Genomic DNA, 22,746 nt, shown 5'->3' on the forward strand with positions numbered 1-22,746 from the left:
AACAATAAATGGAGCAGTCTCCCTGCTCGGAGACCCCACGTTGTTCGCAGTAGAAATGCCATAGATAACAGCTGCAACTAATAGAAGGTAAGCCGCACCCAGGAGAAGGCCCTCTATTAGGGATGTCATACATTCATCTAGATCAGTGATGGCTAACCTTGACCCTCCAGCTGTTGCAAAACTACAATTCCCATCACACCTGGGCAGCCAAAGCCATATCTCTGGTTGTTCAGGCATGATTGGAATTGTAGTTTTGCAACAGCTGGAGTGTCAATGTTAGCCATCACTGATCTAGAATATAAGAGTCACCAACTGGAGGGTAAGACCTCAGCTTATTTACTGCTACATTGCTTATAGGACACCTACGACCCCATGACATACATTACATCTAGGTCGACAGTAACTTGTACTGATCCCTTTAAGAAGCGCAGGCTGGCAGCGGCTTCTCTTTACCCTCTTGTGCTCACACAAAGGAACGCGCCACTTGTACACACACTATTCAGAGAGCGATCATTGAAAGGCTCAGACAAAAGAGCTATACGAGGGCGTCACTCGCCGATGAGGAGCTTGGCTGCCCGTGGTTTGACCTCAGCCATGTTCTTACCTTCTATAACCTGAGTGACTTGCGTCTGGAAGTTGTCAAAGCTAAAGGGGGTGAGAAACCCCAGTGATCCCAAGTGGAAAGCCATGACGGGAGGGACACTGTCCTAGAAGAGAAAAAACAGGGGGGACCTTTAGAAACGTGTAGAAGTACAATGCAAACATTGGAGGACCAGTCTGTGTCTGGCATTGGTGCTCAGCCATCATTATGTGAATTCTGCAAGGGCTGGCATGACCCATAAACGTAAGGGAAGGGGGGGAGGCGCTGTTTCTATAAGACCACCCAGATTACATCTCAGGTGACCTCATCTGATTCTACCATCATGACTCAATAGTAATGCACATACTTTACTGAGTAAACCCTTAAAGGCTCTGGAGACATCACTCATGATAGGACAGAGAATGGCTCCCATTAAGTGAATGGAGTTGAGCTGCAATTCCAGAATACAACCCAAGGACAGGGGTGGCGCTGTTTTTGGAAATAGGCAGTACAGTTTTCCTAATCAGACAGCTTGCTTACTGGTGCCACCTATTGGAGGTAACCTCCCTACCAGTCAGAGCTGGAGCCAATCCTTCTGCCAGCCAGCATCCTACCCTGTGCATGGGGCAAGAAACAGCTGTCTACATGACCAAAACTGACCTGGAAAAGCGACGATGCATATAGCAAGGTCCCGTCTCCTCCAAGGCAAATAATGAAGTCAATCTGGTTGGAGATGTCATCAAAATCTGGTAGATAATGAAACATAGAGTTCAGTATTCAGGAAGTTACTGGGATTCTATCTAACAGGAATAAAGAGCTGGGTGTGGAGGGAAGAAGACACCATGTGCTGAGGGGAGTGTTCTCCGGAGCCTCCGCTATTAGCGTCATCGGGGTAAGAACAGGGGTGGGTACAACAATCCAAATGACAGAAGAAAATGAAGAACCAGTTTAACAAGACATTCACGTGCCATATAAAAATTAAATATATATTAAAGGGAGAAGAAAAAAAAAAAAAAGGAGACCAAACCCCAAATTTCCAGATCATCAAGAATCACAACAATAAATATCATAGAGCGGTGTATATCATACACAGGTAGGTTGCAACAGCGATTGGCATTATTACTTAAAAAACAGATCTATGACAATATAGGAGCTTAAAAAATGCCAAAAAAACTTTTTTGCGGGATGCTCACTCCTAGGAAAAATAGGTTTCATATGACCATATCAAGAAGTGTTGGGATGCGCACTCACAAAAAAACTTAGTGGACAGCAGAGCTGCCAGCACCTCGAGGTAGCGTGACAGCTGTTTCGCGTGCTTCAGCACGCTTCTCCAGACGCCTGCAAGTTTTATGGTGAGTGCCCTCCGCAACACTTCTTTTTTCTTGAGCGGTGTGTATATGATACCTCCTAGTTCCCAGGGGACGTTCACTACAAGGAAGGAGGGACTGTACTGGGGTATGCAAACCAAGCTGGGTATACCCAGGCTTATTGGTAACTATGAAGCGAGTGTAATAGTACAGCAACAACTGGTAAGACATTAGTATCAGGTCTAGAGGACCTGATGCACTCCATGCACTGTACTATGCACTCCAAGGTCCAGTATGCTGATAAGGGCCTGTGCACGTGCAGATCGGTGCATGATATATTCCAGACATTCCCTCTCACATTATACTTGGTCAATGTACAATGTGATAATTTACTCAGTCAATATTATCCCACATGATAAAAGCCTGTGAGGTCATGTATGCACAATTTCAGGGGGACACAACATAAATGCTTCTATTAATAATCATGCTTTCTCCTCCTCCTCCTCCCTTTCACAATCCTGTGTCTGGCCATAAAGCAACTGGCTGCAGAAGAATCCCCGCGCACACACACAAAAATATTAAAGGGGTATTCCACTCAAACATAACTTTTGATATGTTGCTGCCCATGGTGAGACTAACAATTCCTTCCATACCTGTTATTATCTATTCAGTCTCCTTCCCCCAGTTCTGAGCTGCTGCTTTCTGCTGAAGACACAAAAATCTGTGCGTGAGCCTTTCTCTCCGCCCCCCCCCCCCCCCCCTTTTGAGACAACTGATGTAAACAAGTCCCTGGCTGGCTGTATCTACAACATTGTAGCTTCTTTGTAATCCTGGGAGGGTTAATCTGAGGTCAAGTTACGAATGAAGTCACTGTGATTAGCCCTCCCAACATTAAAAAGAAGTTACAATGTTGCAGATACAGCCAGTTAGGCACTTGTTTACATCATCTGTCTCAGAAGAGAGGGGGAGGAGGGGAAGACAGAGAAAAAGGCTCACACAGAGGTTTGTGTCTTCAGCAGCAGCCCAGAACTGGGAGAAGGAGACTGAATAGATAATAACAAGTATGGAAGGAATTGTTAGTCTTACTATGGTCAGCAACATATCAGAAGTTATGTTTGAGTGGAATATCCCCTTTAACTCTACCCACTTGGTCAAGCCCCCCCACCCCACCCGAAAACAGAAGAAATTAACCCATGTATTCCCTGCAGGAGTATTACAGGACTGTTTCAGAAACATGCAGACACTTCGGGTAGATGTATCTCCCGGTAACCTGTATTTCTAGATTTTGTCTGTTCCTTTAATACACTGATTAAATGCTGTAAAGCGAGACTGAAACCCCACTACTCCAGAGCAGGGATATGATTCAGTGCTGCACTGGTGATGTGGGTCGGTTCATAGAAGCAACATAAACACATAACCGGCTTTCGCGCAGATCAGGAGATTTGGCAGACTTTTCTCAACTTTCAAGCCAGAAATTTAGAGTGTAACAAGTACACAGATCTGAGCAGGGAAGGAGGCGGGGGGCGGGGCTTGGGGTGTTACCTTCTCGAAAAGTGCAAAACTTCTTCTTGACTGGTCCAAAATTGTCGTCGTTCATGATGGACGGGTCCTCCAGGACTTTCTTCTCCACATAGACTATCATATTTTTCTGCTAAATAAAGATGAAAGAAAAGTTAAAACCGAGCACCAACCCATTACCTGCAGACTACACCTGGCTACAGAGCCTCAGAAACGGCCACCTTCTAGGTGTGAATAGAGACATGCATGCACAGATATACGTTCAGCAACTGTGTTCAGGAAAACAATCCTCATGGTTGTCATTCCCTTTTACTGCCTCAAAAGTACCACTATAGCAGTAGGACCATCACTAACCAAGAAGAGTATAAAGGATATGTATACTACTAAGAAGTACTTATGACCTGCATACGTGAGCCCGACAAAGACCAAGGTCCAAAAAAAAGTCAATAAGGAAGGTGTTTCCCCCCCCCCCCCTCACCTGCATGTATGCAGCCAGATGTAATAACCTGACGGGAAATCTTTTTATACCATGCAAGTATTTGTATAGTTATAAAATACCTGAAAGACCTAATAAAATACAGAAGAGGACAGCAGTCTAATCCTTGCACAAAACGTTCAGTCCTCCCAATTCTGATAACTCCACGACTACATAGTCCGAGGTAGAATGTCATATACGTATGATGCTTATTATATAAACTACTAAACTACTATGGTATGTGATACATAGAGTCCTCTAGTTTAGAGGTGTAAACTTCTTATACTATATTATAATACCGGGCCCCCTAAATGCAGAATACATGTCACATATATAAGATAGGAGTCAGCAATGTAACTTATACCAGGAAATGTGCCGAATAATTCACTATACTTCCGTGTGAGATGGGGAGATGGTATATTGTGCTGCTCCCTGGCTGCAGTCTGTAATTTCTCCATACAGCGTTCCTTCTTCCCTCTGGCTACTTGCCCGTCATAAGGAGTCCTCACTATCAATGTGAAAACCATAGTAACATAGAGGATATATACAGACTGCAGCCGGGCACTGGGGCATGCTCAGGATATAGCTGAAGAGTAAAGAGGGGTAAAAAGTCATATTTTGTGGTAAATGCTATGTGGAACAAGCGCCATTTCCCCAGCGTCAGACCCCACTTACCTCCATAAGGAACATACAGAGCTCCTTGAAGGGCTGCAGCAGACTGGCATCTCTGACCTTCTTGATCACCAGCACACTTTTGGGTGGCTTGTTCCATGTTAGTAGCTGACTTGCAGGGTCCTGGATATGCCTAGAAAGGACAAGAAAAAAAAAATAAAAATGAGATTTCCCACAATACCTCTGCTTCTCCAGATACTGCCCAGTAAGACTACAGCCCGTCTACCGATGCTCCAAGGGACTGGTAGGTGTTATGCGCCACTGCTAAAATCCTAGAAGACCCCATTGTTAGTGACAAAGCACCTTGAGTTACGACCGCACAAGGATGCGGCTAGTCTTAAGAGGATGTCGGAGCATTTTGTAGACAGGTAGATGGCGAACATGACGGGCGAGTGACCAGAGAAGATTTGTGGCTTCCAATACTGTAGTTCTGCTCAGACTGAAAAGCAGGAGATATTAGAAGAAAAGGCGGCCGTTCTCTGGATGACTACAGGAGCCAATCAGGAACATCATCAGCATTGGAATATTGTGGTAAATATAAGAGGTCACAGTAGAGACCACAAGGAACATCAGAAGAATTACCAGAATATGGGAAAAGCACTTACCCTGAATGACCTGGAAGGGAGGAGTCGCCTGTGCCTGGCACCAGAGGTGCAGGGAGGGAACTGGCTACAGAGGGGGTCTCTACAGGACTGCGAGGACCACCACAAGCCCTGGACAAAGGGGCAGCAGGCCAGGTAAGTGCAGCACCCCTCCGGGATATTATGCAAATGCTCCTGTATGGAAGGTGAAGGAAACCTGCTGTCTGCTTCCCAGGAACCAAATCATGTGCTGTCACTTAAAGGGAAACTGGGGTCCAATCTGCGGGAAGCAGGAGAAGCTGAGCAGATTGATATTCGTGTGGGAAGAGATTTATTATACCTAGACATGCAAGAAGACCGGGCCGGCGGAGGTCCAGGGGTTGAGGAACCCCTCCGCTAAAATTATGGATCAAAGCACTCGGAGAGAACCGGAGAGCAGAGCTGAAACAAAAGAGGCAACAGCGAACAGCTCCTATCGAGCAAAACTTCTGAAGGGTCAGTAAGACAAGTGCAAAGTATAGGTCTCCTATATTGTGAGAGCTCCCCTTTAAGGCTGGTGAAACCTTTCCCAAGACCACCCTCATATCCATTTTCAGCCTACCGTACATTACATGCAGTGGCTATTTTCTATATAAGAGAAGGCAGGTGTAATGGACAATCCTATAGACTTCTTGGTATGGTATTATCAGGACCGGGGTCAGTGCGGTCCATACATCCTGCTGGGACGGGAATCTAATAGAAAGTTATAGGGCATCAAGAATGATGCATGCTAGATCTGTCAAAAAGTCGGCCATGTCTTGTCAGGTTTTTTGTCCCCTATAATAATCAGGTCGGATACCGATAGGACGACTATAGATCAGTACTCTACAAGCCTAGCTGTTGTAAAACTATTACCCTGCAGGCATGCTGGGGGTTGTAGTACAGCAGGTTGCCGGACACTGGGCTAGCTCCCTATGACAGAGGTCCTGGTCCGGTCACGGCCATAAAGCTAATGTGTAACCCACGTCTTAGTCAAAGGATGAATGATGCTAGTAATCATATCTATTGTATGTGATAAATCATATAAAGTGTCCCCATAACAAAGCGGCCGTGTGCGCGGTGGCGCTCCTCCTTACTGCTGCGTCATGCCTGGCTACAGAATCTTTTATTACTCGCATTGTTGATTTACGGCCATGACTTGACATCTACAAGCAAATGCCATCACCTGAATACACAATCACTGTTCTCTCTTACAAGGTTCATTGCAAATATTTGCTCATAGGGGGCGACATTATCATCGACTTCTCTATAGCGACATTTAAAGGAGTTATCTGTGATCCGATCAACATTTTAAAAAGAAAAAAAAACAGTGCCACCCCTGTCTCCAGGTTGTGTGGGGTATTACAACTCAGCTCTATTCACTTTCATGGAATTGAGCTGCAACACCACACACAACCTGAGGACTTAATGGCGCTGTTTGTAGAAGATGTGTGTGTGTGTATATATATATATATATATATATATATATATATATATATATATATATATATATATACATACACATACAGTATATAGTGTGTGTGTGTGTGACTGCAGTGTGAACAGAGGCTTCATTTGCTGTTCGTTATAGATCTGAGGGCGCGGGCACCATTACGGATCCCATAAGGGATGTCCATAATACAAGGACGGGGCTATTCTCACTATAATACTGGACTGCTCTGCCATTCAGGGTTTTGGGAAAGCGGAAGTCTTATAAGTAGATATAACAGGCCTGGCCTGGATCTGACGTAAGAGATACTGTCACGGATGAGCCCCATATTGTTAGTATAAGACACTAGATGGATATAAAGGTGACTTATATACTGGGCTGCACTTCATGTCACCAACAGGAGCGGCTCTATGTCAGGAGCAGATGGCGGTCTGGTTGTGACACAACATATAGCGGATATAGAGATTTGCCATACAACCAGGTACGGTAATGGTCGGCAGCTGCTGCCTGCCCGGCGCCCTGCAGGGTTATTACATTAGACTGTACATTACATTGCTTTACATTAGACATGTGCTGCATAATGTGACTCATAGCCAGAAATAACAATGTATCCGCCAGAATAGAATAAATTAACATGTGTAGGTACAGAGATGTCCAGCATACTATGTATAACATAATATAAACTATAACTGTATAAGGTCACTACAAGGTTAGGCTCTATTCACACTACGGACAAGCTTTGTATAAAGAAAAACAAAAAGGATGGAGTTCTAGATCCATTGCACTAAGGATGACCCCAACAAGGCCGTGGAGGCCCGGGTGTGAAGAAGAGCGATGCAGGCTGTACTATTCTTTTTGCCAGATACTATGGAAATTGCTGATAGTGTGAACACAGCCTTATCTACAGAAACTTTTGATATCTTATCCAGACACGTGAAAAGCTTAGATCACATTGGGTGGTTGCCTGATCCAACTGGTTAGACTTATAATAGAGGCCATCTCCTGTGGCCAGTCAGGGAGTGAAGTGTGGCCATGGTTAATGATCGGAGCGGAAGACCAGGTACAATCTAAACTTTTCACATGTCCATATAGTTTTAAAAAATTACACTACATTTTAAAGGGGTCAACCAAGGACAACTGTTTATTTTTTATGCCCCCTGGTGCTGCCAAAATAAGAATAACCAATACTCTCCTGCCCTGATTCCCAGCCATTCTAAAGGAACCCCTCCTCTCCATTTCTTTCGATGATACCGTAACCTAATAGGAAATGCCTGCTCAGCCAATCAATGGCCACAGCGGTGACCTGTCCTACCCAGTGATTGGCTGAGCGGGCAGCTACTGCAGGGGAAGCAAATCACCAGAAACAGGAATAAGTAAAGAGGACTGGGCACCTCCTGAACAGGGGAATCAGGGCAGGTAAGTGTAAGGTTTTTTTTTTTTAATATATATAAAAGTCTGCCCCCAAACAACCTCTTTAAGGCACTGTTCACACTGTATGCTGTATTTTCTGTTTATAATATAAACTAGGGCTGGGCGGTATACCGCAAAAATACCGATACCGTCACTGGCGTCGGTTAACCGACCTCAACTTAGCCAGGACGGTATCTGCGGTATTTTTGTATTTTTTTCTGCTGCTCCTCCACCACTGACATGCCGGCGTCTCTGCACACAGGGACACCGGCATCAGAGCGGGAGGTGGAGGAGCAGCAGCAGCAGCAGGGCCCAGGTGACAATGCCGCCCGACCCACCCCCCGCCCGTCCGAGCACCCTCACCGGTCCAGTCCCAGGCCCCGTCCCGCCGCACCTGTCCATCCATGCGCCCCACAAGTCCGGTCCCGTCCGGCGTCCCTGCACACACAGCACATTGACATTGCCCTCCCCGGCACCAGTCCCGTCCGGGCCCCGCCCCGGCCGGCGAGCGCTGCACATGTCAACGTGCTGTGTGTGCAGGGACGCCGGACTTGACGGGTGGGCGCATGGATGGACCGGTGCGGCGGGACAGGGCCTGGGACCGGACGGGTGGGGGTGAGGGCGCTCGGACGGGCGGGGGGCGGATCGGGCGGCATTGTCACCTGGGTCCTGCTGCTCCTCCACCTCCCGCTCTGATACCGGCGTCCCTGCACATGTTGTTGTGCTGTGTGTGCAGTGACGCCGGCATGTCATAGCTGGAGGAGCAGCTGTACCTGTAGTCCCCTCAGTAACAATACAGGGCTGTAACATAGGAGGAATAATGGGCTGCAGCAGGCAGGATAACTTATAGCTGTGTGTGGTATCCTGCCTGCTGCAGCCCATCCATTCCTCCTATGTTACAGTCCTGTATTGTTACTGAGGGGACTACAGGTACCAGCATGCACCTCCCTGTATAATATTCTCCTACCCGCCTGCCATCCTTATGTGCCCCCTGTAAAGTTACACGCCCCTTTTCACCCCTCCGTATAGTCATACGCCCCTATCCGCCCCCCTATGTATAGTCATACGCCCCTGTCCGCCCCCCTGTTTAGTCATACGCCCCTATCCACCCCCCTATGTATAGTCATACACCCCTGTCCGCCAACCCCAGATAGTCATACACCCCTGTCCGCCCCCCTATGTATAGTCATACACCCCTTTCTGCCCCCCCGTATAGTCATACACCCCTATCTGCCCCCCCCGTATAGTCATACACCCCTATCTGCCCCCCGTATAGTCATACACCCCTATCTGCCCCCCCGTATAGTCATACACCCCTATCTGCCCCCCCGTATAGTCATACACCCCCGTCCGCCATCCCTGTAGTCATACACCCCCGTCCGCCATCCCTGTATAGTCATACACCCCCGTCCGCCATCCCTGTATAGTCATACACCCCCGTCCGCCAACCCCAGATAGTCATACACCTATGTCCGCCCCCCTATGTATAGTCATACACCCCTATCTGCCCCCCCCGTATAGTCATACACCCCTATCTGCCCCCCCCGTATAGTCATACACCCCCGTCCGCCATCCCTGTATAGTCATACACCCCCGTCCGCCATCCCTGTATAGTCATACACCCCTGTCCGCCATCCCTGTATAGTCATACACCCCCGTCCGCCATCCCTGTATAGTCATACACCCCCGTCCGCCATCCCTGTATAGTCATACACCCCCGTCCGCCATCCCTGTATAGTCATACACCCCCGTCCGCCATCCCTGTATAGTCATACACCCCCGTCCGCCATCCCTGTATAGTCATACACCCCCTTCCGCCATCCCTGTATAGTCATACACCCCCGTCCGCCATCCCTGTATAGTCATACACCCCCGTCCGCCATCCCTGTATAGTCATACACCCCCGTCCGCCCCCTATCCCTATGTGCTGCCTGTATAGTCCTGTAACCCGATCCCAACCTACTGTATAGTAATACACCCCAATCCATCCCCCCCATATAGTCATACACACCTATCCCTCTGTGACCTGTGTATACCCTGTAGAGGGTGTATACCTGTATATACACATGTCCAGGTCTCTGCTGAGACCCCCTAATAATGACAAATAATAATAATGATAATAGACTAACCATGGATTGCTGCTCAGTGAGTTCTTTTTAACTTTTTTTGAATCAAAATATCGCCAGTTTGGCACGGCAAGTGGGTGTGGTTTGCAAAAAGGGGTGTGTCATAATTATCGGTCAATTATCGTTACCGCGGCTACATGTGCGATAAACCGCGATATTGATTTAGGCCAATATCGCCCAGCCCTAATATAAACCACAATGTCACATATCTTATAACACTGATGCCATGAAGACCCTACTGACATACAGTTACAGTGACAAACCCCAATGGCAAGCATCATTTTCCTCATTATTTCCCTCCACAATGGAGGCTTAAACGCAGGTGTGAACAGATCCCCCTCACTCATATATAAAAAAACGGAAGGCAGGATGGAAGAAAGAAGAAAGTAGGAAAAGGCAGTGGAGGAGGAAAAAGAGGAAACATAATACTTGTATGGCTAAAACGCAGGTGTGAACAGGTCCCCCTCACTTACATACATACATATTTATTTTCATTATATATATAATATATATATATATATATATATATATATATATATATATATATATATATATATATATATAAACATTGGAGAAGATGGAAGAAGAAAGCAGGAAAAGAAAAGGCACTGGAGGAAAGATAATACTTGTATGACAATATGTAAGTGTACACCAATAGTTACCAACCTGTCCAAAACTACAACAGGGCATGCTGGGAGTTGTACTTTTCCAAAGCTGGAGGGCCACAGGTTGTCGATCACTCCATAGAAGGTTGTATAACAACAAGTAGTATTTTCTCACCTGGTCCACTGAGCTTACAATCTAGTGTCCGATACCGCACTTTTTGTGCACTGGTAAGAAAACTTTATACACCCAAGTGAAACTCCCTTCCAAGAACCTATACACAATGGGGGGGATATCGGCCATCATAGCCACTTTTCCCCCTCCAAATTCCAGTGCAAGGAGAATCCTTCCCCCGTAAGTCTCCAATAAAAAGACAGGATGCAATCCACTACACACACACAGCTCTGCTACATGAGTAGAAGCAGCGACGGATGAATCATAGCTTTCTAATGGGACGCACAATCCCAACAACCTTCCGTCCGGGTAATGTCAGTAAAAGGCGCAAACCACATCAAAGCAGAAAGCGTAAAAAATCTCCTCTCAATGCCAAGCAGTATAGTAGGACAAACACACACAGAAGTATACAAACATTGCTGCCCATCCCTTTCAGCGGATGAGATTCTGGTGAAATCAGACGTTATCCAACAACTGCAGAATAAGCAGAGCCGGGGCAGCGGGGACACATGCTTGGACGGCTGCCCTGGGATCTGTCTATTCCCTGTTCCAATTCGACAAAGTTTGCTCACATTATGTACTTGTTCATGCTGATAAAGCACAACCACCCCCTCCGTACCCTGGGGCGCGACAAGGGGCGGCGGGCCGGGGATACTGACCATTGCCAGGTATTCCTGGGATGGCTTCTAGGCTTCGTGTTGTCAAAAATCTTCATGGTTCCTTGCATAAATTTCACAGGCGGAGGAGGGAAAAGTGAAGAGTCCGGAGCTCCCGGGGGTGATGCTATTGGAAGGACATGGTAGAAATAGCAAAACGGGAAGAAAACTAAGAGGAGCAGGGGGAAGACGTCTTGACGCCTTGTCTCAGACCTTGACAATTAGAGATCAAGTCATTTCTAAGATGGAACTTGATGTGGTCTCCTATCCCGGAGACGTAAGTGAAAACAGCTGCACGTGCTGCTAAGAGGCGACGTTAGCTGGGTCTTCTCCGTACAGTCTTCTGCCATTCCACTCACAAGGCAGGGGATGGGCCGCTCCTTCTGCAAGAGGACGGGAGGGAAAACTTGCTGGGAAGAGTCAGAGACTCCACTCAAGGTAGAGGAAGAAGGAAAAAGTGGCTGATCCTGGGAGCTCGGAGAGTTTATAGGGGAGGAAGGTTGTCAGACAATGCAGGAGGAGGGCGTGAAGATTGCAGGAGGGTTTGTCCAGGTGGCCAGGAGCTGCCTCTTAAGACATGCTGACTGTATTACATAATGCTGATCCTGCCCAGGAGGAGGAGGAGTGGTGCTCAGTCAGGTGGAGGGGGGAGGTGATGCACTCGCTGTACAAACACATCTTCATGTTACTGATCAGGACACCAGGAAGTCAACTCCGTCCTCTATCCTATCCCCCATACCCGGAAAGCACTGATCCAGGACTACAACTCTCAGCGTGTGTCGCAGGCAATAGGCATAGACGAAGGCAGGCGGTAGGGAACCTTGGCTCTCCAGCTGTTGCAAAACTACAACTCCCATCATGCCTGGACAGCCGTTGGCTGTCCAGGCATGATGGGAGTTGTAGTTTTGCAACAGCTGGAGAGCCAAGGTTCCCTACCCCTGGACTAAGTGGTAATGTAATTTTTTGTTCACATTCAGGACCTGGACAGAAGAGCTTACAATCACGCAGGTGCAGGAGTGAAATAAGCCGTGCGCTAGAAGTTACTATGAGGCACTGTTCACACTTGGTGTGTGGTTACTCAACACATTGCAGTTTTTGTTTGCACAAACACAGCTTTCGCTTTTCAGCCACGATTTGAGAAAGTTTGCAGCAAAGTGCCAACAGGACTGTAACAAGGCCAGCAGCCTTACACTTTGTTCACACAGGGCAGTTTTTTTTTGTTTTTTTTTTTATAGTAAATGATTATAAAAAAAAAACACTTTAAAAAAAAAATAAAAATAAATAATAATCGCATGGATTTTTAACTCCTTTTCACTGGAAAATACTATGAAGCTAGGTGCACAGATTACCGCTCTGTTACACTACTGTTCCACTGGGTGTGCGCAAAAATGCAGATTTTAAAGGGGTATTCCGGAGGGATTTTTTTTTTTTAAATCCACTGTTAATCAGAAAGTTATATGGATTTGTAATTTACATTTATCGAAAAATCTTCTGTCTTCCAGTACTTATCAGCTGCTGGATGTCCTGCAGGAAGTGGTGTATTCTTTTCAGTCTGACACACTGCTCTCTGCTGCCACCTCTGTCTACGACAGGAACTGCCTAGAGCAGGAGAGGTTTTCTATGGGGATTTGCTGTCAGTTGCTGTCACTGACATAGAAGTGTAAAGTATACCTTTATACTGGTATAATTGTGGATTTTCCCATTGGAATTTCAGAAATGTGTGATGTGATGTGTAAAGAGAAATGTGTGTTATACTGCGCTCACGCTGTGGTGTAATTCTGGATACTTTCATAGACACAAGTGCCTCCTGTCTGACCAGTTATGTCGCGGTGATCGTCCAGAAGAAGAAAAAAAGAACATCCCTTATGGTGTAATAGCCAATCCATACATGTTAAAGGCATGGTGTCAGAAAGTTATACAAATTTGTAAATTACTTCTATTGAAAAATCTTGAGTCCTCCTATACTTATCAGCTGCTGTATGTCCTGCAGGAAGTGGTGTATTTTTTCCAGTCTGACAGTGCTCTCTGCTGCCACCTCTGTCCATGTCAGGAACTGTCCGGAGCAGTAGCAATTCCCCATAGGATACCTCTACTGCCCTAGACAGTTCCTGGCAGCAAAAAGCACTGTGTCAGGCTGCAAGGAATTCACCACTTCCCGCAGAACATACAGCTGCTGATAAGTACTGGTAGACTTAAGATTTTTAAATAGTAATTTAGAAATTGTAAATTCCAAATCAATCTACCTTTCCGAAACCAGTTTATTTGAAAGGGGAAAAACAGTATGCAGTAGAGTAAGCAGGAGCAAAAGGACAATTGTGACCACTGCACATTTCCCATAAGATCCACTACATACACTCACCCATCAATGAAAAATATAGGAGCAGAGGAGCCATTGGCCCTGAAACGCATTTCACAGAAGTGCTTCATGGTTGGCAGCCGAGCTATGGACTATTGCCATGGACGGACTCGGACGGGACGTTATATGCAGCCGGCTTTGGTTAATAGGGCAGATGGGAGGCACCTTATCAGGTAACGTCACCATAAAAGGAGAGTGGACAGGAGGATAGCCAAAAGGGGACTGCACCTTAGAGGGTAACGGTACACATAGTAACAGATACGGAGTGACGCCTACAGTATCCGGTATTGTTGGACTTTTTTTTATTTTTTTTTTTATAAAGTTTGAAGGTCATTGAATAATAAGGTCCAAAATGGCCCCATTACCCAGATTACAGGTTTTTATAAGATTACCTGATGGTTATTGAAACATCATTGCTCATGTGTCATTACCAGCAGTCAGGAAAGTCCACGTCACTGTACAGGCCAATATGTCCGCTGTGTAACCTGGTGAAGTACAGGACATAAAACCTATAAAAACAACTATAAACCTTCCCGATAATACAGCCGTGTGGTACAGGATGCGGTATACAGCATATAAGGGAAAGCGATGGATTGCCTCCGCAGGTCCATATTACAGCGTGCCTGTCACTTTAAAAAACTTGTAACATATCACAGAGACATGTCAGAAGCTTTGATCAGGTGGGGTCTGGGTGTTTAGACCCCCAATGATTATTAGATAGCAGCAGATGGTCTCCAGAGACAAACAACGGACCGTCTACTGCAGCGAGATGGAAAAAGCAACAAGTCGGGGAGTGAAGCGAACAGCCGAGCGCTTCTCCCAACGCTATATAATAATACAAGATCAAAACTTAAAAGGTTGTCTTCTATATTTGCACTATATGTGTTGGAATACCGGTAATTTTCCCTAAAAATAAAGTGGTTATTAAGGTTTAAAAAACAAAACAAAACATAGCTGATTTCTTCCAGAAACAGCGCCACTCTTGTCCTTAGTGTGGGTGTGGTATTGCGGCTCTGTGGAATCCAGACTGTACGGAAGATGTGAGAATGAAGACGTAAGTATAGGTCAATGCTCTCACTTTCCTGCTGCATTGTCCAGTTATTGAAAAAAAAAAAAAAAGTAATACAATAGGAATATAGAATAAAAGCCTTGATGGGCATGATGGGAATTGTAGTTGTACAACAGCTGGAGAGATAAAGTTTCCTCATCCTTATATTAAAAGGATCTCTATTCTGCATGTCAATGGTGAAAAAAAAAATTGTAATTTTAAAATTTAACCCCAATCTTACTGGTTACGTCAAGCAAGTGAAAAGCCCTGGTGTGTACTGCGGACATACAATTTTTTTTGTCTTGTCAAAAAAAAAAATAAAAAAAAAAATAAAAAAAGAAAAGAAAATAACTTGTAAAGAAAAGTCATATTGAAAATGTTTTCAATAAGTGTAAAGTTCCCAGTATCCAGCAGGGGGCAGAGGTGAGAACAGGACACAAACTAAGAGTAACAACAGCAACAAGCAGCAGTGTAGGCTGCATTATCAGTCCCATACACACATAGTACGTTAGTCCCCATCTTGGGGGATGGGTCAATGGATCTGAAAAATCTATTAAAAAAATTTGAGCATATTTTCCATAAAGAATATATCCCTTAAAGGGGGTAATGTGCTATTTGGCTTAGGCAACCCTCTTTAGTAACGGTATACAGATGACAAACTGATCACAGGGCATCTGTGCAGAACTAAGCATGAAATGTTCAATTTCCCAGCAGGTGAAAGTGAGGAGCGCAGAGGAATCATAGAGATCAATGGATTGTCTATGTATTGTATGGACATATTGGGTCCTCCAAAGTGAGAGGTGCTTTTTGTAGCCATTCTACATACTAATAGACCAGGGTCATGAAAGGTTTTCTAAACTAGACAATACCTTTAAGAAAAGGTAAATGTCACAGTAACACAGGGCACTCTTAAAGGAGAAGTTTGGCAAAAAAATTTATTACAGTAAAGTATTGTATTGCCCCCCAAAAGTTAAACAAATCACCAATATACACTTATTACGGGAAATGCTTATAAAGTGCTTTTTTCCCTGCACTTACTACTGCATCAAGGCTTCACTTCCTGGATAACATGGTGATGTCACTTCCTGGATAACATGGTGATGTCACTTCCTGGATAAACATGGTGATGTCACTTCCTGGATAAACATGGTGATGTCACTTCCTGGATAACATGGTGGTGTCACTTCCTGGATAACATGGTGGTGTCACTTCCTGGATAACATGGTGGTGTCACTTCCTGGATAACATGGTGAGGTCACAACCCAAATCCCAGGGCTGTGCGGGCTGTGGCTGCTGGAGAGGATGATGGCAGAGGGATGCTCAGTGTCCCCCCCATGCCCTGTGTCCCTCAGTGCCCCCCTGCCATCATCCTCTCCAGCAGCCACAGCCCGCACAGCTCTGGGATTTGGGTTGTGACCTCACCATGTTATCCAGGAAGTGACCTCACCATGTTATCCAGGAAGTGACACCACCATGTTATCCAGGAAGTGACATCACCATGTTATCCAGGAAGTGAAGCCTTGATGCAGTAGTAAGTGCAGGGAAAAAAGCACTTTACAAGCATTTCCATTAATAAGTGTATATTGGGGATTTGTATAACTTTTGGGGGGGCAATACAATACTTAAATAAAAAATTTTGGCCAGACTTCTCCTTTTATATAAAAGTTGTAACTCTCCAGATCAATAAGCGACTTCTTTGCTAAAGGTCTTGTCTGCCGAGTTTTGCCCTGCTTTTTTGTATCCTATTTCAGACCATTGGTAATCTACTTAAAGGATATTTTGACTTAAAGGGTTTAAGAAAAACATGGCTGCTTTCTTTCATAAACAGCACCACTCTTGTTCTCAGTTTGGGTGTGGTATTGCAGCTCAGTTCCAATGAAGTGTATGGAGGTGAATTGTAATACCGCACACAACCTGAGGACAGGAGTGGCGCTATTTTTACAAGAAAGTTGCTGTGTTTTGTTTTGTTTTTAACCCTGAATAACCCCTTTAAATGAGCTTCTCCTCTATGCCCTGTCCACTGTACATGACTATAATGAAAGGCCAGTCTATGGGATATACTGCACAGGTAGAGGACTGTGGTCGGAGTCCCCATCTGTACACAGCGCTGGCCGTCTCAGCCACGTTTCCATACACACGGCGGGATTACTTACTGCTGGCCGGGATTACAGAGGAAGCCGGAGCTCCTCATCTGCCTGCAGCCTGGCTGCACTGGATTTCTGATGAGTAAGAGAGTAACAGATAATAGTAAACCAACAAGGACGGGATTACTCGCTCAACAAAAGAGACCAACGCCGGCTAAAAGGCTGTGTTACTGGTGCTGCTATTCACCGCTATTGTACATACGCGGCTTATTATCTCCAACTCAAAGGTCGTATTATGCAACGGGGATTCCTGCCCTGTTCAGTTATCTTATATGGAATAGTCCTCAAGTCATACGATGGCCGACAACCAGTGGGGGCTGCTCTGTACACACTATATAACAGGGGCTTGGCTCTCCAGATGGTGCAAAACTACAACTCCCATCATGCCTGGACAGCCAAAGCTTTTGCTTTGGCTGTCCAGGCATGATGGGAGTTGTAGTTTTGCACCAGCTGGAGAACCAAGCTTCACTACCCCTGCCATATATAATGCAACAGCTAGAATACAGGATGTTAATGTTTTTTTTTTTAAACAACGCTGTAAATAACCTGTGATACCAGACATAGGTCATAGATAGGAGTATTTAGGGTTTTTTTTCCCCCCCTTGGAAATTTTTATGTTGTGACATTTTGTTCTAGCAGAAAAACAAGTAAGAAAAGTGCTGAGAGCGAGGCGTCATGTGAAGGTGCCTGGAGCCCTATAAACGGGAACGTCACCTTACACCACTGCAGGTAATAGGGCGGCGATGCACAGCGGAGCGCAGATAAACACTCAAGTAGTGGAGGTTTTGTAAGCACGAGTGCCGCAGCCCCTTCACACAGCTGATTGGTGGGGGTGCAGGGAGTCAGTGCCCTTTTACACCGGCAGATGAACTCTTCCAGGAACACTTTTTGCCAACATTCAGGCAATGTTAAAATGCCAGCGACTGGCTGCTGAACGAGCAAATGCTTGATGAGCGGCTGATTGGATATTAATTGTGAAGGTGTCTGACCCCCCCCCCAAGTCTTTATTGGTGATCTTTAAAGGGGTTATCCAGCGCTACAAAAACATGGCCACTTTCCCCCCTACCGTTGTCTCCAGTTCAGGGGCGGTTTGCAATTAAGCTCCATTTACTTCAATGGAACTGAGTTTCAAAACCCCACCCAAACTGGAGACAAGAGAGGGGGAAAGTGGCCATGTTTTTGTAGCGCTGGATAACCCCTTTAGGGACCCCAAACACCTTAGATCTTAGGGCCTTATTACATGGAGCGATATTTGGCCGATTCGGCTGATTATCGTTCAGTCTAATAAAGAGAACGATTGGCCGATGAAACGATGATCAGCTGATCGCTTTTTTTAGATTTAGACCAAAAATCATCAGGAGCGCATGGCTACGTGTAACAGTGATGTGCACCGACGGCTGATTATAGTGTAAAATAATAAATGTTAACTCCCTTATCACGTACCCCGGAGTCCTCTGAGGCCCTCCGTGCTGTGTACAGCTCTGCCTCTGCTACAGTCTTTGCAGTGACAGGCCACGGCCACTCGGACAATTACCGGCTGCGGCCTGTCTCGGACAATGATTGTCTGAGCAGCCGCCGGCCTGTCACTGCAAAGACCAGAGCAGAGGCACACAGCACAGAAAGCCTGAGCACTTCCAGGAACGTGGTAAGGCGAGATATTTTACACTAAATGCAAGGGCTGCGCGGACATCGCTAACGATGTCTGTGCAGTCCTTGTTGCCCAAAAATCGGCCTGTGTAACGGCTCAGTAAATGAGCGGCGATCTAGGACCCTTAGACCACCGAACCTGTATAAATTCACTGTCAATCTGAACAATTACCAACAGATCATGTGGTGGAGATAGGGGTTGGACGTGATGGAAAATCATGGCTGATCCCTTTAATCCAGGAAAGATAAGCCGCAGCTAGAGTGCTCTGGCTTCAGCTTACACCTCCTCTCCCCATAAAGAAGGCAGGACTGCGCGGCCGAGCTGAATATTCCTGTGTATGGGGAGGACTGGCGGCAGGCAGGAGACATAACTGATGGTTGAGCGATCATTTGGCTGTCAGTTCTTGAAGGTGTCTGGGGAGCGTTACCCCTGTCAGGGGTCCAGACTGCTCTACCACCTCTGCTATCACTCATCCCAAAAGATAAGACATTACTATAACTTTATTTGCTTAAAAAGTGCTTTCCCTCCCCTGTTTACCTGGTACAACAAAACCTGCAGAGTCAATAATATTACGGCGTTCACACGGAGTGTGAATCACAGGACTGTATACAAGTGATGCCAACTGCAGCGCCCTGCGCCCACGAATCCCTCTATTTACTGTACGGAGACAATTACAATAGCTCCACCCGACTTGTCCTGCTCTGACACCAGACAGGTTACTGTAATACACCACAAAAAGGAGAAAAGAGGAACGCAAGAGACTTTCACAATACTGTTTAAAAAAAGAAAAAAAAAGCAGAGATCCACTTTGGATGCTACTTTATTACATTTAAATGGGGTAAAGAAATAATATAATCCCTCTAAAATGGTTCACAATGGACTACAAGAAATCTACAGCATCTACTGTTTGCTTATTAATATAATGTATGTTCTATGGAAGGGAGCATGACTGTAGGATCAGACTACACAGGGTAGTCTGTTACCATAGAAACACACAGATCTGCATAGGAACGGTAGACACTACAAACTAGGATAATTTTAGGATTTGCTTTATTTTATATTAATTACAGATTGTGCCATCAAAGCGGTAAGACAATGAAAGGGGTGGCTCCTTCTGTCACTATAGGCACCTCAGGGTCAGGACTGTGGGGTGTTGGTGGGTTTCAACAGCGTACTGTAGTGAGTATGTATTATATATATATATGTGTGTGTGTGTGTGTGTTTGTATGTATGTATGTATGTAAGTCTGTGTGTGTGTGTAATATATGTGTGTGTGTGTGTGTGTGTGTGTAATATATGTGTGTGTGTGTGTGTAATATATGTGTGTGTGTGTGTGTGTGTGTGTGTGTGTAATATATGTGTGTGTGTGTAATATATGTGTGTGTGTGTAATATATGTGTGTGTGTGTGTGTGTGTGTGTGTGTGTGTGTGTGTGTGTGAAAATGAAACACCAAAGAAAAGTTGAAAAAATGCCACAATTTCTTAAAATTAATTCTGTTTGGCAGTAAAATGATCACACAGTAGTATGTGCTCTAAAAGGTTCTAAAAGGGACAATTAAATGCACAATTTCACTACAAGACACTAAAAGACCTTTGTGCTCCACATCTGAATCCAGTAACATTGAACAGGACCACATCAGTATGAGCATTAGCACCAGAAAAGGATAAAAAGTTCTTGTGGTCGCTACTCACATGATCGCTTTGGGATTCTGCAGCATACAGGCCTTTGGTCCGAACGTGGTTACTGGGCATGGTCCATGCATGGATCTCGTTCTCCTGCACCGAAAAAGGACAGAAAGTTAAAAACAACAACTGGTAGGAGGCGGCGGCATTATAGATTGGCACCACTGACATTCATGTGAAGGGTTTTCATACAGGACGTGGCATAATCTGTATTAGGAAACAGAACGAGCCTAAGCCAGTGCAAAAATACAAACAAGGAAAACTCTTCTTAAAATGTAAATCTTGTTGGGGTAATGAATTTACAACATTTACAAAGAACCTAGAGGCTGAGGGAATAAGAGGATTCCACTTTACCCTAATAAGATATATAACTATAGGAAGGCTGTAAACACAAAGAGCAGAGACAAAGGATAATAAAAGGCAGCCATATAAATACTGATCTCTACTGCCAGATACAGCAACCTAGTCATATACTGGAGAATAAAGAAGCAGAATGAGATACCGATGAGTTACATGGTTGTTTGGTGATCAGCAATGGTGGCTTGCAGCACTGGGGCCCTGAGTTCAAATCCCACCAAGGACGAAAAGGCATTGTGCATGCTCCCTCTGTGTTTGCACTTTTCAAGCAAATTTCGCATGGACTCAGACAAGGAATCCACATCCTAATCTTTGTGTGAACACAACCCAAGGTTATGACGACTTTGCTCAGTAGGGAGAGGTTACAGGTCAACCATAGGAAAGTCAGCATGTTACCACTGATAAAGACTCTCAACAGAAAAGGGAAAACAGAGATAAAGTTGTCTAGAAAGCGGAAAAAAGCAATAAATATAATGATACAGCGTTCCCTCTCAACACAAGTACTAAAAGAGTAGTAAGAGGAGGTGTGTGGGCTGCTATACATTACAATAGGGAGCAGGGCTGGAGAAGGAGTGACACCAGGATTGCATAGTCATGCTTACTCAAACACCGCACAGCCACCCCATTAACCACTTACAGCTGGATGCACGCAACATAAGCAATGTATTACAACAAGCAGTAAAGGAGGAACATGAGACCACAAGAATTATGTAAATGGATGGAAAAACAAGATTCCCAGCGCTGTAGGGTATGGGCCAGCAAAGAGATTAAAGGGGTACTCCAAAGAGGGGGAAAAGAGTTTTTAAATCAACTAGTGGCAGAAAATTGTACAAATTTGTAAATTACTATGTAAAAATCTCAAGTCTTCCAGTACTTATCAGCTGCTGTATGTCCTGCAGGAAGTGGTGTATTTTTTCCAGTCTAACACAGTGCTCTCTGCTGCCACCTCTGTCCATCTCAGGAACTGCAGCAAAACCCCATAGAAAAGATTAGACAGTTTATTTCATGGACAGAGGTGGCAGCAGAGAGCACCACATAAGAAAACACCATTTCCTGCAGGACATACAGGAGCTGATAAGTATGGGAAGACTTGACATTTTTAAATAGAAAAATTAACAAATCTATATAAAACTTTTTGACACTGGTTGATTTTAAATAAATAAAATTTGAAAGAGGAAAATAAAAAAAAACTTTCTCCAGAGTACCCCTTTAAGGATGGATTCACATGCTACACTACAAGAAACCTGCAATAGAACCCAAGACAAATATGTAAGTATTAATCTATGGCTATGGGGATGTGATCCATCTGTAAGCAGGAGTCTGTGAGATGGGGCATGACAATGTTATTATGGCAGGATGACCTACAAGTATGGAAAGCCAATGGAGACCTTGCTTTCTACAGTACTGAATCCACCCCAAAGAGGAGTAGATAGAGGGTCCCAAAGAGTCTGGGGATACTGGAAGCTTCAGCCATGAATGTGAGGGACCCTATTAAACCTGGTTGGGGCGGAGGGGTCACCACTAGTTGGGGCTCATTCATGTTTTGATAGATAAGAAACCCAGAGGTGGCAGCCACATCAGAAAACAGGATATGCCATATGTGTTCAAGATCAGAATACCCCTTTAAGAAATGCATACTGACTATACAAAACAGGCAAGAAGAACAAAGACTTGCTTTGCATCCTATTGTGTCTACTGGGTCGTCGCTTTCCATGTGACATCTGCTGCTGTCAGCAGGAACAATCCAGCGGTGCCTCCATCTCTGAGCACGCAGAAGAGAGCGGGATACAGAGACTGGCACGGCCAGGGAGGACGCCATGGAGAACAGCCATATACCAAGCGCTCGAGTTCAACGTTTTAAAGTTGTAAGAATTAGTCAAAGAAAATCTGGAGTCCTGATCTATGACCCCAGTAAAGTGCACGGCATCTGCATTCAGGAT

At 45.2% G+C, this 22,746-nt stretch overlaps 1 protein-coding gene across 4 annotated transcripts in view; it reads right to left on the reverse strand.

Annotated features, from left to right (window-relative positions):
- NADK (NAD kinase) overlaps positions 1-22,746 on the reverse strand; it is a 49,364-nt gene that overhangs the window by 4,228 nt on the left and 22,390 nt on the right. For 2 of the 4 annotated variants that reach the window (XM_069946956.1, XM_069946957.1), the window contains exons 3-7: positions 20,459-20,542; positions 4,556-4,685; positions 3,430-3,538; positions 1,241-1,326; positions 605-707 (exon numbers count right to left, since the gene is read on the reverse strand). In XM_069946956.1, coding sequence (XP_069803057.1) covers positions 605-707; positions 1,241-1,326; positions 3,430-3,538; positions 4,556-4,685; positions 20,459-20,542 — 512 coding nt within the window. Of the gene's footprint in view, positions 1-604; positions 708-1,240; positions 1,327-3,429; positions 3,539-4,555; positions 4,686-11,573; positions 12,044-20,458; positions 20,543-22,746 lie in introns of those variants that run through there. The other 2 variants (XM_069946958.1, XM_069946959.1) reach the window with 2 other exon arrangements.

Source organism: Dendropsophus ebraccatus, chromosome 12 (genome assembly GCF_027789765.1).
Source record: "Dendropsophus ebraccatus isolate aDenEbr1 chromosome 12, aDenEbr1.pat, whole genome shotgun sequence".
NCBI lineage: Eukaryota > Metazoa > Chordata > Amphibia > Anura > Hylidae > Dendropsophus > Dendropsophus ebraccatus.